At 47.9% G+C, this 17,889-nt stretch overlaps 1 protein-coding gene across 1 annotated transcript; it reads right to left on the bottom strand.

Moving 5' to 3' along the window:
- Positions 1–7,818: 7,818 nt before the first annotated feature.
- Positions 7,819–16,773, bottom strand: ppara (peroxisome proliferator activated receptor alpha). The gene is made up of 8 exons (XM_002940738.5): positions 16,489–16,773; positions 14,762–14,805; positions 12,080–12,334; positions 10,844–11,004; positions 10,355–10,493; positions 9,512–9,711; positions 8,526–8,973; positions 7,819–8,272 (listed from the first exon to the last, which is right to left on the bottom strand). The coding sequence occupies exons 3-8, from the start codon at positions 12,306–12,308 to the stop codon at positions 8,025–8,027; spliced, it is 1,425 nt and encodes a 474-aa protein (XP_002940784.2). The 5' UTR covers positions 12,309–12,334; positions 14,762–14,805; positions 16,489–16,773; the 3' UTR covers positions 7,819–8,024.
- Between the last annotated feature and the right edge of the window lie 1,116 nt (positions 16,774–17,889).

The raw sequence follows: 17,889 nt of genomic DNA, 5'->3' as shown, positions 1-17,889 counted from the left end.
ACGGGGAAGTGTGAGGGACGTACCGATAACGGGGAAGTGTGAGGGGCGTACCGATAACGGGGAAGTGTGAGGGGCGTACCGATAACGGGGAAGTGTGAGGGGCGTACCGATAACGGGGAAGTGTGAGGGGCGTACCGATAACGGGGAAGTGTGAGGGGCGTACCGATAACGGGGAAGTGTGAGGGGCGTACCGATAACGGGGAAGTGTGAGGGGCGTACCGATAACGGGGAAGTGTGAGGGGCGTACCGATAACGGGGAAGTGTGAGGGGCGTACCGATAACGGGGAAGTGTGAGGGGCGTACCGATAACGGGGAAGTGTGAGGGGCGTACCGATAACGGGGAAGTGTGAGGGGCGTACCGATAACGGGGAAGTGTGAGGGGCGTACCGATAACGGGGAAGTGTGAGGGGCGTACCGATAACGGGGAAGTGTGAGGAACGTACCGATAACGGGGAAGTGTGAGGAACGTACCGATAACGGGGAAGTGTGAGGGGCGTACCGATAACGGGGAAGTGTGAGGGACGTACCGATAACGGGGAAGTGTGAGGGACGTACCGATAACGGGGAAGTGTGAGGGACGTACCGATAACGGGGAAGTGTGAGGGGCGTACCGATAACGGGGAAGTGTGAGGGGCGTACCGATAACGGGGAAGTGTGAGGGGCGTACCGATAACGGGGAAGTGTGAGGGGCGTACCTATAACGGGGAAGTGTGAGGGACGTACCACTAACGGGAAAGTGTGAGGGACGTACCATTAACGGGGAAGTGTGAGGGACGTACCATTAACGGGGAAGTGTGAGGGACGTACCACTAACGGGGAAGTGTGAGGGGCGTACCAATAACAGGGAAGTGTGAGGAACGTTCATTAAGAGAAAGAGGGACAAAAATATGTGACGCGGGTAGTGCAGCAATTTTTTTGGTCACGCCTGCTTTGTGACCACGCCCCACATGCCACACCCACTTTACATGCCCCAGATGTGCCAGTATAATCACTAAATAAAAAGAATAAAGTACATAGTAACTTCAAAGGTGCCCGTATGAATACATTAAATTGATAAAGGGCATATTAACCCCAGACATGCCAGTAAAATTACTAACTGAAACTCATAAAGGGCATATCAACTTCAGACATGCCAACAGGGCCAATTCCAGTGGTATATAAATCTATGTTATTTCCTTCCATTCTTAATCAGTTCAAAGCAAAACAATATTAATGTACCACTAGAATTTCCAGCCATATTAACAAGGCTTAAGGTTCCCAGACTTATAAGGGCCCCTTTTTAATGTCTGCTAGATTTTATGAATGGATCAGCGATCCGCGAACGGTCGGGCAGGGGGGGTTCCGACAAGGGTCGAGTCTGGGCCGCTGAGCCCCACTGGGTGTCCCGGTAGCCCAGACCGACCCTGGGGAAGTGTGAGGAAAAGACATAGGAATGCTCTGGGCATTAGGGTGGTGCTCCAATCACGGTCCTTGTGGGCCGTGGGGGGCGGGGAAATGATTTTTGATGGCAACTCATTTGGGCCAGACATATGTGTACATGGTGATATAGTAACATAGTAACATAGTAAGTTGGGTTGAAAAAAGACATACGTCCATCACGTTCAACGTCCATTCTAAGGTTGCAGTTGGTCTTTTTTATGGTTTGTTATTCAACATTTTATTCTGCAATTGCCGGGTTGGTACTGACCGGCCCCAGTTACCTGCACAACTTGCCGGGGGGGGAACTATACGAAACGGTGCGGCTGGGAGTGAGCGGCTCTAAGTGTGAGTGTAAGGGCTCAGTGTGGCCAGTAGGTGGCAGACTGGGTTGATTGCAAGATTTGCTTGATACAGGGATCGAGTGTGAGTGTGAGTGCTCAGTGTGGCCAGTAGGTGGCAGACTGGGTTGATTGTAATGGACCCTTCTACGTTACACGTTTAAACGATTGTACTGTGACTAAAGGTCCCCATACACGGGCCAATAGTAGCTGCCGATATTGGTCCCTTGGCCAGATTCGGCAGCTAATTGGCCCATGTATGGGCACTACTGACAGGCCTGCCCGACCGATATGTGGCCTGAAATCGACCAGATCTCGATCGGGCAGGTTAGAAAATCGGATTGGGGACTGCATCAGCTCGTTGGGATATCGGGAGAATCCAGGATAATTCGATATCGCCAAGCGAGCGGATCTGCCCATGTATTTTATGTTGGAATTGGATGAATCAAAGCATCCAACCGGTGTTGATGAGAGTTGCAGTTCAGCAAGAGCCAATGTAAACAAACCCCAGCTTTCATTCAACTTGTTTTGGGCCCCTGGTTCCAATGAAAAGGAAGCAATATGCCCCTGACAATTCTGTGCTTCCTGCTTCGTAGAATTGGGGGGGCCCTTCCTTGTTTCCGCACAGTAATGCCCCCCCATCCGCGGAGCCAGGTCTGTATAGAATGGATTTGAGATGGGGGCGGGGCCCAAACCCGCGGGTATCAGGCCGGCCCACATCCACTAACGTGAATGCCATAAAAATGTCACAATTTCATTTAATTTTTGAGTTTTTTTGTCAATTCATAAATTTTGAAAATTCAAGGTTGGGAAAACCTGGATTAGAAAAATTTGAGATTTGTTTTGTGATTTTCTCAATTTACAGAGAAATCGTGATCTAATTTTATATTATGATCAGTATATAATGCAAGGGCTGCCGCCTCAAATTTTATTAAATTTGCCACACAAGCCGACCAAATGAGGCCACACCCCCTACACAATCAAACCACGCCTCTTTCTTAGAGACCACATCTTTTCAATGACTTCAAAAAAATGAAAAAAAAGGTTGAATGTTGAAAAAAAAATATACATTTTTTTCATTTGAATTTTTGAGATTGGTTTTCAGCTGATAAATCTCAAAAATTCAAGTTAGAAAAACTTTTTCTTAAATCTCAATGGAATGTGTGGCCCTACTGAGTTTGAATATATTTGGCTTTGAGACCATTGGGCACACATGGGCCAAGTGAGGCCACGCCCCTATCCTTTCAAACCGCACCATTTTCTTAGAAACCTTTTACAAATTTGACGGTTTAAAAATATTTGAAAAAGTAAAATAGATTTAATTTGGCAAATACAATTTTTTTCAAGATTTTTTTTCAATCGATAAATCTTAAAAATGCAGAAAAACTCGAATTTGAAAAATTTGGGCTCATAAATTTTTTTCTCTTGGACACACACTTAACAACAGAGGCCACACCCCCTACACAATCAAACCACGCCTCTTTCTTAGAGACCGCATCTTTTCATCGACTTGAAAAATAAAATAGGTTGGAAATACGCGTCCGTTTTTTTTTCATTCTTATTTTCAAGCATTTTTTTCAATTGATAAATCTCAAAAATTACATTTACTCAAACTCAAATTTTCAAAATTTGGGATCATGATTTTTTTCTGCAGTTTTTTAAGGTCCAAAAAAAAAAAATATGACCTCAGATTTTAATAATTTTGTCCCTAAGGCTCTTGGACACACACTAAACAACTGAGGCCACACCCCTACACAATCAAACCACGCCTCTTTCTTAGAGACCATATCTTTTCATCGACCTGAAAAAAAACTTGAAAATCAAATAGGTTGAATGTGAAAAATTAACCTTCATTTTTTAATTCCTATTTTCAAGTTTTTGATCATTCTCACAAATTAAATTTGAGAAAAATTGAATTTGAAAAAATTTGGGCTTTTGATTTCTTTTTCTGCAGTTTTCTAAGATCGAGAGAAATATATGACTTCAAATTGTAATAATTTACAATAAATTTGTCCCTTAGGCTCTTGGACACACACTAAACAATTAAGGCCACACCCCCTACAGTTAAACCACACCTCTTTCCTAGAAACCATATGTTTTAATCGACTTGAAAAAAAACTTGAAAAATAAAATAGCTCGAAGGTTGAAAATACCTCCATTTTTTTTAATTCTTATTTTCAAACTTTGTTTTTTCAATTGATAAATTTCCTAAATTAATTTTAGGAAAACACAAATTTGAAAAATTTGGGCTTTTGATTTTTTTCTGCAGTTTTCTAAGATTGAAAGAAATACATGACTTCAAATTGTAATCATTTTGTCCCTTGGGCTCTTGGACACACATGAAACAATTGAGGCCACACCCCCTTCACAATTAAACCACACCTCTTTTAGAAACCGTATGTTTTCATTGCCTTGAAAAATAAAAATAGCTTGAAGGTTAAAAATACCTCAATTTCTTTAATTCTTATTTACAAACTTTTTTTCAATTGATAAATCTCCTAAATTAAATTTAGGAAAACTCAAATTTAAAAAATGTTTTCAAATCGGATTTTTTTTCTGCAGTTTTCTAAGATCGAGAGAAATTTATGACTTCAAATTGTAATAAATTTTGTCCCTAAGACCCTTGGACAACTCTTGGACTCCTCCCCCTTTTGAAAATCTGTAAATCAGTTTGATAAATCTGTAAAACCAAATTCCCTCGGAAATTTTCGGATCGTCGCCAATAACCGACCCCCAGACTGCGTTACGGGAAAACAGATTTATCGAAGACAAATTTTTCTAGAGCAGCTTGTGACTAAGAAGATCACAGAAACATTCAGAACATCTGATGAAGGTGCTTGTTTGACTGACGAGAAACATCGTAAGCTAAAAACGAGGAAAAAAAAAACGAGAATTTTTTTTGACAAAAACAAAGCGATTCCCTGAGAACAAAATACCGTTTCTACCAAGTCAGAAGCAGTGCATTTAGTATAAATACATTCCAAGTTCATCCGCACAAGATTATCAGAAAATAGAAGTGGTGAGTCGTTTCAAAAATAGTTTTAGTAGCCCCAACGGAAAATTTTTGTAGTTTTTTGTTCATTCGTACGTTCGATAGTGGTTTGTTGCCACAAAATTCGTCCAAGAAAATATATTCCGACAAAAAAATAAAATATAAGAAAGTCCAGTCTTTCCTCCCCCCCCCCCCCCCTTCCTTGATTCATGGAAGATTCCACGGAAAAGATTAAGAAAAACGGCAGAATTTTTAGCTTTAGACAATTCGGAAATACGGACGGTTCAACGAGTGACCCCACCCACCGACAATCTTGGGATTCAGAAGTTTATCCAGTCGCTCCGTCCCTGCAACCCCCCCAGTCCGACCCTGCCTGATTGTAAGCAGTCTGTACGATTACATCACCAAAGGGGAGGGGCTTTCTGCTCATAACTACTACGGAACCACGTATGGAGCACTATTTACTTTTAAAGGACATGTAAACCCTACATTTTCCTACCATGTATATCAGTTGGGTGCATCTCCCCCACCCGAATAGCGTAGTTTGTACTGCGTATATCCCCTCCCTCCGCCAGCGCCGTCACGTTTTCCTAAAATAAATAGGCGGCCATTTTCCCTCTGACATCATCAGTGACCTTTACACATGCGCTGAATGAAGAATGCAGGCTTACACAGGCAGAACTGACTTTGAAAACCATTTCTGCTTTGATTGAGCACTGTAACGGTTAAACTGAGAAAAAAAAACAGTTTCTATGGGAACCATCAAAGCCATCTTTTCATTGGCTGCTAGGCTGGAGGGTGTGTTTTGTAATCTGTGCTGAGAAGACTGAGCACGCTCAGTAGTCCAAGTCGAAGTCAGTTCCTGAGGGAGGGGGCCGAGTGGGACAGAGGAGGGGAAGGAACCCCAAGTGATTAAGGGGAAGCGGTTGCCTTACTATTAACCTTTCAACAACCGGAGGGGCAAATATATAAAGGTTTCAAAGAGGCTGGTTACATTCGTGTGTGTGGGGGTTACATGTCCTTTAAAGGGGAAGTTAACCTAGAATTGTTAATGATACCTTGACAATTTTGATACCTGTGGCTCCCCAGCTGTCTGGTTGCTATGGATGCTGAGCAAAGCAACCAATGTCCCTTCTGTCGGTACAATGGCGGCACTCAATGCATATTACCGAATACCGTTATACGGGCGAGTCTCTCTAGGCGCCCACGCCCTCGTTTCTCTACTGAACAGTTAATACCACGTAGGGTATATTTTCCCTTTAAAAACAAAACCACACCATGTGCAAAAGATCCCTGTTCCTTGAACTGGCACTGAAATAGGTTAAAATAGGGGCATTCCGGCCAAACCCCTCCCTTTATTACGGATTGGGCGGCCATATCGGCGCGGTTTTATTTAGAATAACGCCCAACTTGCTTCCAACATTATTTGGCCGAGGATGCTGGGAAATGTAGTATTTAACCGTGGGGGGAGCGGGGTTCCTATAACCCTGAATCAGTTATTGCGGCGCGTTAGACATGGCGGCTCGTACCCTTCGTACTTTTACCTCGTTGCTGCCATAAAGCGCACAGAATGCGGGTACGGTCGCCGTAAAAAAACCCCAATGACGCAATTTTAGTCGAAATTCATAAAAAGACCAAAATATTTGCGTTCGAAGCCAAATGTCAACGTTTAGTGATGGCGGATTATTTCACGAAACGGCCGCAAAATTCCCCACACGTCCCTATCGCCGTTTTGTAGTGTCCCGCCCTCCCCGGGCAGATAGTCTGACCCACCCCCACGGGCAGATAGTCTGCCCCACCCCTGCGGGCAGATAGTCTGTCCCCCCTCCCAGGGCAGATAGTCTGCCCCAGGAACTACAGCAGATAGTCTGACCCCCGTCCCAGGGCAGTTAGTCTGACCCCCGTCCCAGGGCAGTTAGTCTGACCCCCGTCCCAGGGCAGTTAGTCTGACCCCCGTCCCAGGGCAGATAGTCTGACCCCCGTCCCAGGGCAGATAGTCTGACCCCCGTCCCAGGGCAGATAGTCTGACCCCCGTCCCAGGGCAGTTAGTCTGACCCCCGTCCCAGGGCAGTTAGTCTGACCCCCGTCCCAGGGCAGATAGTCTAACCCCAGTCCCAGGGCAGATAGTCTAACCCCAGTCCCAGGGCAGATAGTCTAACCCCAGTCCCAGGGCAGATAGTCTAACCCCAGTCCCAGGGCAGATAGTCTAACCCCAGTCCCAGGGCAGATAGTCTAACCCCAGTCCCAGGGCAGATAGTCTAACCCCAGTCCCAGGGCAGGGCAGATAGTCTAACCCCTGTCCCAGGGCAGATAGTCTGACCCCTGTCCCAGGGCAGATAGTCTAACCCCAGTCCCAGGGCAGATAGTCTGACCCCAGTCCCAGGGCAGATAGTCTGACCCCTGTCCCAGGGCAGATAGTCTGACCCCAGTCCCAGGGCAGATAGTCTGACCCCAGTCCCAGGGCAGATAGTCTAACCCCAGTCCCAGGGCAGATAGTCTAACCCCAGTCCCAGGGCAGGGCAGATAGTCTCACCCCTGTCCCAGGGCAGATAGTCTGACCCCAGTCCCAGGGCAGATAGTCTGACCCCAGTCCCAGGGCAGATAGTCTGACCCCCGTCCCAGGGCAGATAGTCTGACCCCAGTCCCAGGGCAGATAGTCTGACCCCCGTCCCAGGGCAGATAGTCTGACCCCAGTCCCAGGGCAGATAGTCTGACCCCAGTCCCAGGGCAGATAGTCTGACCCCCGTCCCAGGGCAGATAGTCTGACCCCAGTCCCAGGGCAGATAGTCTGACCCCAGTCCCAGGGCAGATAGTCTGACCCCCGTCCCAGGGCAGTTAGTCTGACCCCCGTCCCAGGGCAGATAGTCTGACCCCCGTCCCAGGGCAGATAGTCTGACCCCCGTCCCAGGGCAGATAGTCTGACCCCCGTCCCAGGGCAGATAGTCTGACCCCAGTCCCAGGGCAGATAGTCTGACCCCCGTCCCAGGGCAGATAGTCTGACCCCCGTCCCAGGGCAGTAAGTCTGACCCACCCCCCCGGGCAGATAGTCTGCCCCACCCCCCGGGCAGATAGTCTGCCCCCGCCCCCCCGGGCAGATAGCCCGCCCCAGGAACTGTAGTGCAGGCTGTAGGAAGCGTTGCCATGGCTGGAGGAGAAGGCACAAGTAAATAAGCCCCAATTCTGCTGATTTTGCTCCCGTCCAAAAATATGGAAAAATAAAAAAAATCTTTAAAAAAAAAAAAGTAAAATCTTTAAAGGAGAAAGCGGCCGAGCGCTCAGTACATGTCCCTGTAGATTTCCTGCAGCAGCGGGTGCAGCGCCGCGTCCGTCTCCGTCTTCTTGATGGTCTGTACCAGCTGCGCGTGCTCCGTCACCAACTGGCGCAGGTCGGCCATCTTCTGCAGCAGCTTCGGGAAGAGGAAGCCGTCGTCAGGGTGATTCGATTGGAGGTGGAGTTTCAGGACGTGGACGATGCTCTCCTGCATCTTCTCTATGCTGGGAACGTTCACCAATCCCGGGCGGTCTGGGGGGCGGGGTTAGGGAACAAGAGTTATGGATTCCACAAACTGACTGCCCTTACAGTAAGGAACCCCTTCCTATGCTGATGGTGAGATCCCCTTTCCCCCCCACCCCCAATGTATCACTCATTCCCCCTCTCTGGGTAGGGAACCCCATAACCTGACTGCCCTTACAGTAAGGAACCCCTTCCTATGCTGATGGTGAGATCTCCTTTCCTCCCCACCCCCAATGAATCACTCATTAACCCCTTCACTTACCTCCACAGCAAATGAGCGCCGCTACAAACAGAGACAGGTCGCTGTCGTCCAGCTCCAAGGCATTGAACTTCATGGCAAACTCAAACTTGGGCTCCATCATGTCCCCGATGGGCTTCCTCAGGCTCTTCAGGAATTCCCGCGTGATGAAACCGTTGCCGTAGGCCACCAACATCCCATCCTTGTTCATGACGGACGCCAACATGGCGAACATGGCCTCGTAGACCCCGTACTTTAACAAAGTCACTTGATCGTTGAGGTCCAGCTCGGTGAAGCCGGGGATGGATTTGGCGAACTCCGTCAGTTCCGTTACCGTCTCTACCGACGTGCACTGGCAGCAATGGAAGATCCGCACCTCCGCCTCCTTGTTCTGGATGCCGTTGGCCACCAGTTTGGCCACTAACGTCTTCTCGGCCATGCACAGCGTCTCCATGTCGTGTATAACAAACGGCTGCGGACAAACTCTATGGTCAGAACCGATTCTCCCCAGTGACCCATATTAGCCCCAATAGCACAAGGGCTGATGGGAAAACTGCCCAATAGATGAGTATAGCATGTTACAGAATGGCCTATTCCCAGCAACTTTTCAATTGGTCTTCATTGTTTATTTCTCGACCCTAGCAACCAGTTTGCTGAAGAGCTGCAAATAGTAAAAAATGAAGACCAACTGCAAACTGTCTCAGAATAGCACTCTCTACATCGTCCTAAAAGTTAATCTGAAGGGGAACAACCCCCCCTTTACAATAATTGCCCTATAAAAAATGTTCATGTAATACTACAACCAACCAGCAGATGGCGTCATAAATCCTAAATAATTGGGTTTAACCAACCTGTTTGACCTCCGTGTTAATAACGAGCGAGCGCTGGACTCTGTACTCGTGCGATTGCACCATGTTTGTATAGTGAACTCGACAGATTCAAATCAGCAGGACGTGTTCCGACTCCTGAAACAATGTAGCGAACTGGAATTCGATTGGTCGGGCACTTACCGGATTACTGGCTTTGCCCGTCAGGATGGCTCTGGCTTTCACTTTGTTCATGTTGAAGTTCTTCAGATACGCGTCGTAAATGAGCCGCGCCAGAGAGAGGAGGTCGCCCATTGGTGCGTCCTTAGTGTCCTGGTCGCACGTCTGCACTTCCGCCTTCAGTTTCGCCTTTTCCGACCGCGGCATCCTCCCGAATCGTATCGCTGGGAACGAGAGAATGTACCGGGGTAAGTACTGGGGGGGGATTGGATTCACTTACCCAGGGGAAGGTTCCTGCCTGACCATGGGAAAGAGAGCAGCCCAGGAGCAGGAAGTACAGAGAATCAGAGCTCTGTACCGGGGTAAGTACTGGGGGGGGATTGGATTCACTTACCCAGGGGGAGGTTCCTGCCTGACCATGGGAAAGAGAGCAGCCCAGGAGCAGGAAGTACAGAGAATCAGAGCTCTGTACCTGGGTAAGTACTGGGGGGAGATTGGATTCACTTACCCAGGGGGAGGTTCCTGCCTGACCATGGGAAAGAGAGCAGCCCAGGAGCAGGAAGTACAGAGAATCAGAGCTCTGTACCTGGGTAAGTACTGGGGGGAGATTGGATTCACTTACCCAGGGGGGGTTCCTGCCTGACCATGGGAAAGAGAGCAGCCCAGGAGCAGGAAGTACAGAGAATCAGAGCTCTGTACCTGGGTAAGTACTGGGGGGAGATTGGATTCACTTACCCAGGGGGAGGTTCCTGCCTGACCATGGGAAAGAGAGCAGCCCAGGAGCAGGAAGTACAGAGAATCAGAGCTCTGTACCTGGGTAAGTACTGGGGGGGGATTGGATTCACTTACCCAGGGGGGGGAACTCACCGTTGTGGGACATTCCGACATTAAGGCACTTTTCGAAGCGGCAATATTGGCACTTGTTGCGGTTCTTCTTCTGTATCTTGCACATTCGCTCACAGCGCTCGTACGCCAGTTTAAGGCGGATCGTCCTCCGGAAGAAGCCCTGCCGGGGGGGGGACACAGAGGGGAGAATCCATATAAGACAAGTGAGTAAGTCTGAGCCGTCGGCAACAGGAATGCGTAAGAATAAGAAACCGCCAATTATCCCGATAACGAGTATTTAGCCGACTGGGCACCACAGTGGCGTACCCAGAATGCAATGGGCCCCCCTGCAAGAAAATCTGTAGCAGGTACTTAGCCGCCGCCCCCTCCCACTCTACAAATATTAAGCAGGGGGCGTGCATAACCTTGGCGAGTAGAGCGGCTATAGAGGAAGCCCCTGGGAGGGGCCACACACAATATGGCTGCCGACTCAGATTCAAGGGGAAGTTGAGCATAAAGAGTAGTCCGTACCTTGCACCCCTCGCAGGCGTGAACCCCATAGTGGAACCCGGAGGCCTTGTCTCCGCACACTCGGCACTCGAGGTTCAGCGACTTGCAAGACACGTCCTCTGCGCCCCCCGGAGCCGCGGGGAAGGTGACGGACGCCGGACTCGACGCGGGCGACAAGGTGTCTGCAATGACAACAACATCTCAGCATCTTATAGAGGCGGTTCCCCTTTAAATTAACTTTTCCTATTTTATAGAATGTTCTCTATAGTTATTGAATTATTTGCCTTCCAATGGGGGTCACTGACCCCGGCAGCCAAACCCTATTGCTCTGTGAGGCTCTAGTTTTATTGTTATTGTTACTTTTTATTCCTTATCTTTCTATTCAGCCCCTCCCCTATTCATATTCCTGTCCCTCTCTCATACCACTCCCTGGTTGCTAAGGTAATTTGGACCCTAGCAACCAAAAACCTATTGCTCTGTGAGGCTCCAGTTTTATTGTTATTGTTACTTTTTATTCCTTATCTTTCTATTCAGCCCCTCCCCTATTCATATTCCTGTCTCTCATCCAAACCCCTCCCTGGTTGCTAAGGTAACGTGGACCCTAGCAACTAAAAACCTATTGCTCTGTGAGGCTCCAGTTTTATTGTTATCGTTACTTTTTATTCCTTATCTTTCTATTCAGTCCCTCCCCTATTCATATACCAGTCTCTCATCCAAACCACTCCCTGGTTGCTAAAGTAATTTGGACCCTAGCAACCAAAAACCTATCACTCTGTGAGGCTCCAGTTTTATTGATATTGTTACTTTTTATTCCTTATCTTTTTATCCAGCCCCTCCCCTATACATATACTTGTCTCTCTCTCATACCACTCCCTGGTTGCTAAGGTAATTTGCATCCTAGCAACCAAGTAACTGCTAAACAAAAAGTGAAATAATTAAAAAAAACTACCACTTGCAAATTGTCTCAGAATATTACTCTCTATATGACCCAAAGCTGAACATCCTCTTTAAACTGACCCCGGCCCTTTAAATGACAATGATGGATGGTTTTGCGGTAGAAACGCGGGCGACAGCCGTTAGAACTGAGCAACTGAACTGGAATTTCTGGTTGGACCAATGGAAACATGAGATTCCTAACAACTCCTGGGATCCCTGGGTACTTACTAACATGCTGCCAAACCCCAAGTGTTGCGCCTTCTCATGTAAACTGCCCCATAGGGATCAATGATCTGTAACTTTCCCATTCCCTGCCCTTACCCGTAAGGTCTGTGCTGACGGACCCATTCGACCCCGGACTGTTCCCCAAGAACTGATACTCGGAGGCACCAAAAGCCGCGGAGCCATCGTCCCCGATTGTCTCAGTGATATCCTGAATGTCCCCGATGTCCGGCAGGAACTCTCCCGATAATGGGCTCTCTAGGTCATCCTCGTCCAAAGGGGTCAAATTGCACAACTCGCTGTTTGTGTCTACCATGATGGCGGACATAGCAAGTCTGGCCCGAAACCATCACACTAAAGGGGAAAGGAACAGAAACACTGCGTTGTTATTCTGGGTATTGTGCCCAGAGCATTCCTTCTCTGTATATTTGTATTTATACATATGGGTAGGGGGTGCCATAGTGTTTCCCTTAGACAGTACAGTATGGGGGTACAGCTTATTGTGTGCCCAGAACATTCCTTCTCTGTATATTTGTATTTATACATATGGGTAGGGGGTGCCATAGTGTTTCCCTTAGACAGTACCGTATGTGGGTACAGCTTATTGTGGGCCCAGAACATTCCTTCTCTGTATATTTGTATTTATACATATGGGTAGGGGGTGCCATAGTGTTTCCCTTAGACAGTACAGTATGGGGGTACAGCTTATTGTGTGCCCAGAACATTCCTTCTCTGTATATTTGTATTTATACATATGGGTAGGGGGTGCCATAGTGTTTCCCTTAGACAGTACAGTATGGGGGTACAGCTTATTGTGTGCCCAGAACATTCCTTCTCTGTATATTTGTATTTATACATATGGGTAGGGGGTGCCATAGTGTTTCCCTTAGACAGTACAGTATGGGGTACAGCTTATTGTGTGCCCAGAACATTCCCTCTCTGTATATTTGTATTTATACATATGGGTAGGAGGTGCCATAGTGTTTCCCTTAGACAGTACAGTATGGGGGTACAGCTTATTGTGTGCCCAGAACATTCCCTCTCTGTATATTTGTATTTATACATATGGGTGGGAGGTGCCATAGTGTTTCCCTTAGACAGTACAGTATGGGGGTACAGCTTATTGTGTGCCCAGAACATTCCTTCTCTGTATATTTGTATTTATACATATGGGTAGGGGGTGCCATAGTGTTTCCCTTAGACGGTACAGTATGGGGGTACAGCTTATTGTGTGCCCAGAACATTCCTTCTCTGTATATTTGTATTTATACATATGGGTAGGGGGTGCCATAGTGTTTCCCTTAGACAGTACAGTATGGGGGTACAGCTTATTGTGTGCCCAGAACATTCCTTCTCTGTATATTTGTATTTATACATATGGGTAGGAGGTGCCATAGTGTTTCCCTTAGACAGTACAGTATGGGGGTACAGCTTATTGTGTGCCCAGAACATTCCTTCTCTGTATATTTGTATTTATACATATGGGTAGGAGGTGCCATAGTGTTTCCCTTAGACAGTACAGTATGGGGGTACAGCTTATTGTGTGCCCAGAACATTCCTTCTCTGTATATTTGTATTTATACATATGGGTAGGGGGTGCCATAGTGTTTCCCTTAGACAGTACAGTATGGGGGTACAGCTTATTGTGTGCCCAGAACATTCCCTCTCTGTATATTTGTATTTATACATATGGGTGGGAGGTGCCATAGTGTTTCCCTTAGACAGTACAGTATGGGGGTACAGCTTATTGTGTGCCCAGAACATTCCCTCTCTGTATATTTGTATTTATACATATGGGTGGGAGGTGCCATAGTGTTTCCCTTAGACAGTACAGTATGGGGGTACAGCTTATTGTGTGCCCAGAACATTCCCTCTCTGTATATTTGTATTTATACATATGGGTGGGAGGTGCCATAGTGTTTCCCTTAGACAGTACAGTATGGGGGTACAGCTTATTGTGTGCCCAGAACATTCCCTCTCTGTATATTTGTATTTATACATATGGGTAGGAGGTGCCATAGTGTTTCCCTTAGACAGTACAGTATGGGGGTACAGCTTATTGTGTGCCCAGAACATTCCTTCTCTGTATATTTGTATTTATACATATGGGTAGGAGGTGCCATAGTGTTTCCCTTAGACAGTACAGTATGGGGGTACAGCTTATTGTGTGCCCAGAACATTCCCTCTCTGTATATTTGTATTTATACATATGGGTGGGAGGTGCCATAGTGTTTCCCTTAGACAGTACAGTATGGGGGTACAGCTTATTGTGTGCCCAGAACATTCCTTCTCTGTATATTTGTATTTATACATATGGGTAGGAGGTGCCATAGTGTTTCCCTTAGACAGTACAGTATGGGGGTACAGCTTATTGTGTGCCCAGAACATTCCTTCTCTGTATATTTGTATTTATACATATGGGTAGGGGGTGCCATAGTGTTTCCCTTAGACAGTACAGTATGGGGGTACAGCTTATTGTGTGCCCAGAACATTCCCTCTCTGTATATTTGTATTTATACATATGGGTAGGAGGTGCCATAGTGTTTCCCTTAGACAGTACAGTATGGGGGTACAGCTTAATTGTGTGCCCAGAACATTCCTTCTCTGTATATTTGTATTTATACATATGGGTAAGGGGGTGCCATAGTGTTCCCTTAGACAGTACAGTATGGGGGTACAGCTTATTGTGTGCCCAGAACATTCCCTCTCTGTATATTTGTATTTATACATATGGGTGGGAGGTGCCATAGTGTTTCCCAGTACAGTAGAAGACATACTCACTAGTTACTCAGACGTTACTATTAGGAAAGCTGCATCAGTCCAACCTGTAAGACACAACACAAAGCAGTTATATTGGGCGCTCGCACCCATGTGACAATGAGAATCTCCCCGCCCGCCAAAGGGTTAAACTATCTTTAGCTTTTCTATTAATGACTCCAAGGTAGAAGCTTATTGTGCTCCACCTGTTGCGGGGGAGGGGCTCGTTAGCTAATTAGGGTTGTGCAAACTGGGCGGCCGGGAGATAAAGCTCTCCAAGGTCACTCACAGGCAGATTCCTAAAGGGGAGATTTGACTCGACCAATAGAAACCTGTTACACCGGCGTAACCACAGAAACCCTCAGCCTGTGGCGCTGTTCTGTTGGGGCCCAATGAGAAACACTGGCCACTGGCTGATAGTGGTGAGAGGCGGTACTGCAACGACTGGATCTGTCAATAATCAGCTGCCACTTTAAAGGGGAACTTAGAAGAAGACAAGTGGGCTGTTAGGGCTCAGCAGGCCGTTCCTGCTGGACTGCATTCCCACGCAACATAAAAGCCCACCTGTTCCAGAGAAGCCCCTCCCACCGCCCCTTCCCCTTGTTCCCCCACAGATAAATGAGTTAAACACAACCGCCCGGGTCGAGTCCCCCCTCCCAAACCGGAAAGACCAGTTTGATAAAGAAAAGTTCTCTGCAATTTACTAAATGGTGTTAAAAAAAATAACAAAAACAGCGTTTGAATCAATATTCACGGCCAAACACTGCCCAGAAAAGTGCAGAGTCAGCAACAATTTCACAATGTCGGGAAACTACCCTCACGTGGAGCGAGTTATGTGTAGCCACGCCCCTGATATATGTATAACCCCGCCCAATCAGGTATGCCCCACCCCTTTAGCAGACTGTATTCTGGGATTCTACGGCAAACTGAGTTCCCCTCTGACATCACTGCTGGCTACTGTATTGCGCATTCCCAGGGGCTGCCAGCAGGGGGCTGTACTGGCTTATGTAGGAGGCGGAGCTTGTGCTGGGGGGGGATAACTGTTGTACAGGGAAACCCACACAGAAATCTATAAACATGGGGCTGACTGATTGATTGTCTGCGTGTAGTGGGGGCGACAGTTATACGTAAGAGACAGTAGGGCAAGATGGGGACAGTAGGGCAAGATGGAGACAGTAGGGCAAGATGGAGACAGTAGGGCAAGATGGAGACAGTAGGGCAAGATGGAGACAGTAGGGCAAGATGGGGACAGTAGGGCAAGATGGGGACAGTAGGGCAAGATGGGGACAGTAGGGCAAGATGGGGACAGTAGGACAAGATGGAGACAGTAGGGCAAGATGGATACAGTAGGGCAAGATGGGGACAGTAGGGCAAGATGGGGACAGTAGGGCAAGATGGGGACAGTAGGGCAAGATGGGGACAGTAGGGCAAGGTAGAGACAGTAGGACAAGATGGAGACAGTAGGGCAAGATGGAGACAGTAGGGCAAGATGGAGACAGTAGGGCAAGATGGAGACAGTAGGGCAAGATGGAGACAGTAGGGCAAGATGGAGACAGTAGGGCAAGATGGAGACAGTAGGACAAGTTAGAGACAGTAGGACAAGTTAGAGACAGTAGGGCAAGATGGAGACAGTAGGGCAAGATGGAGACAGTAGGACAAGTTAGAGACAGTAGGACAAGTTAGAGACAGTAGGGCAAGATGGAGACAGTAGGGCAAGGTAGAGACAGTAGGAAGAGACAGTCATTCCCAACCTGTTCCAGGCGTGACACACAATTCCCATAACAATCAGTTCCGGGAATCACGCCATCCTATCGTTTCTGGGCCAATGAGGCGGCGCCGCCATAAGACGCTTCCTGGCACATTCCGGTTGTGCCGATCGCGCTGCTGGGAATTCCGTTCCGCTGGGTCGGGAATGAGGTTTCTACAAACAAATGAAAAAAACACAAAAACTGCTGATTCAGCGAGAAAGTGAGTAGAAGCCAAACCCAGGCAGGGAAGGGTTAAATCGTGCTGCGAGGAAAGAGAGCGTCGCTGACTGACAGAGACACCCAGTGAGAGTGATTAGCGGCGGCTAATAGGTTAATCATTAGAGCTCAGCATGCAATCATTAACCAACCGCCACGCGGCACGGCCCCCGCCAAGGAACAGATATAAAGGCAACATTAAGCCAACAGATATGATTCTGCATTAAAAAAACCCAAAGAACAGTTTTTAGGTGTAGTTCCCCTTTAAGGTAGCCACAGAGACAGCGACCCCGGCAACCACAGAGACAGCGACCCCGGCAACCACAGAGACAGCGACCCCGGCAACCACAGAGACAGCGACCCCGGCAACCACAGAGACAGCGACCCCGGCAACCACAGAGACAGCGACCCCAACAACCACAGGGACAGCGACCCCAACAACCATAGGGACAGCGACCCCAACAACCATAGGGAGAGCGACCCCAACAACCACAGGGACAGCGACCCCAACAACCACAGGGACAGCGACCCCAACAACCACAGGGACAGCGACCCCAACAACCACAGGGACAGCGACCCCAACAACCATAGGGACAGCGACCCCAACAACCACAGGGACAGCGACCCCAACAACCACAGGGACAGCGACCCCAACAACCATAGGGACAGCGACCCCAACAACCATAGGGACAGCGACCCCAACAACCATAGGGAGAGCGACCCCAACAACCATAGGGAGAGCGACCCCAACAACCATAGGGACAGCGACCCCAACAACCATAGGGACAGCGACCCCAACAACCATAGGGACAGCGACCCCAACAACCATAGGGACAGCGACCCCAACAACCATAGGGACAGCGACCCCAACAGCCATAGGGACAGCGACCCCAACAACCATAGGGAGAGCGACCCCAACAACTATAGGGAGAGCGACCCCAACAACCATAGGGACAGCGACCCCAACAACCATAGGGAGAGCGACCTCAGCAAAGCAGTTTCTAATTGGTCTTCATTTATTATTATTATTTGTAGTTTTTTTTTAGTTATTTCACTTTTTGTTCAGCAGCTATTTCACTTGGAGTTTCAGCGGCTATTTGGTTGCTAGGGTCCTAATTACCCTAGCAACCAGGGAGTGGTTTGAACGAGAGACAAGATAAGGAATAAAAAGTAACAATAACAATAAAA

Source organism: Xenopus tropicalis, chromosome 3 (genome assembly GCF_000004195.4).
Source record: "Xenopus tropicalis strain Nigerian chromosome 3, UCB_Xtro_10.0, whole genome shotgun sequence".
Lineage (NCBI taxonomy): Eukaryota > Metazoa > Chordata > Amphibia > Anura > Pipidae > Xenopus > Xenopus tropicalis.
The sequence above is the reverse complement of the archived record's forward strand: the minus strand, read 5'-3'. Positions and strand labels throughout refer to the sequence as shown.

Bases quoted from the DNA above. Each gene is read 5' to 3' on its own strand.
- ppara (XM_002940738.5), bottom strand. From the start codon at position 12,308: ATGTCCGCCATCATGGTAGACACAAACAGCGAGTTGTGCAATTTGACC. The intron at 9,712-10,354 runs GTGAGTTCCCCC...TCTCGTTCCCAG, and splicing joins TGTCGGAATGTCCCACAACG to CGATACGATTCGGGAGGATG. The intron at 8,974-9,511 runs GTAAGTGCCCGA...GTTTGTCCGCAG, and splicing joins CGGGCAAAGCCAGTAATCCG to CCGTTTGTTATACACGACAT.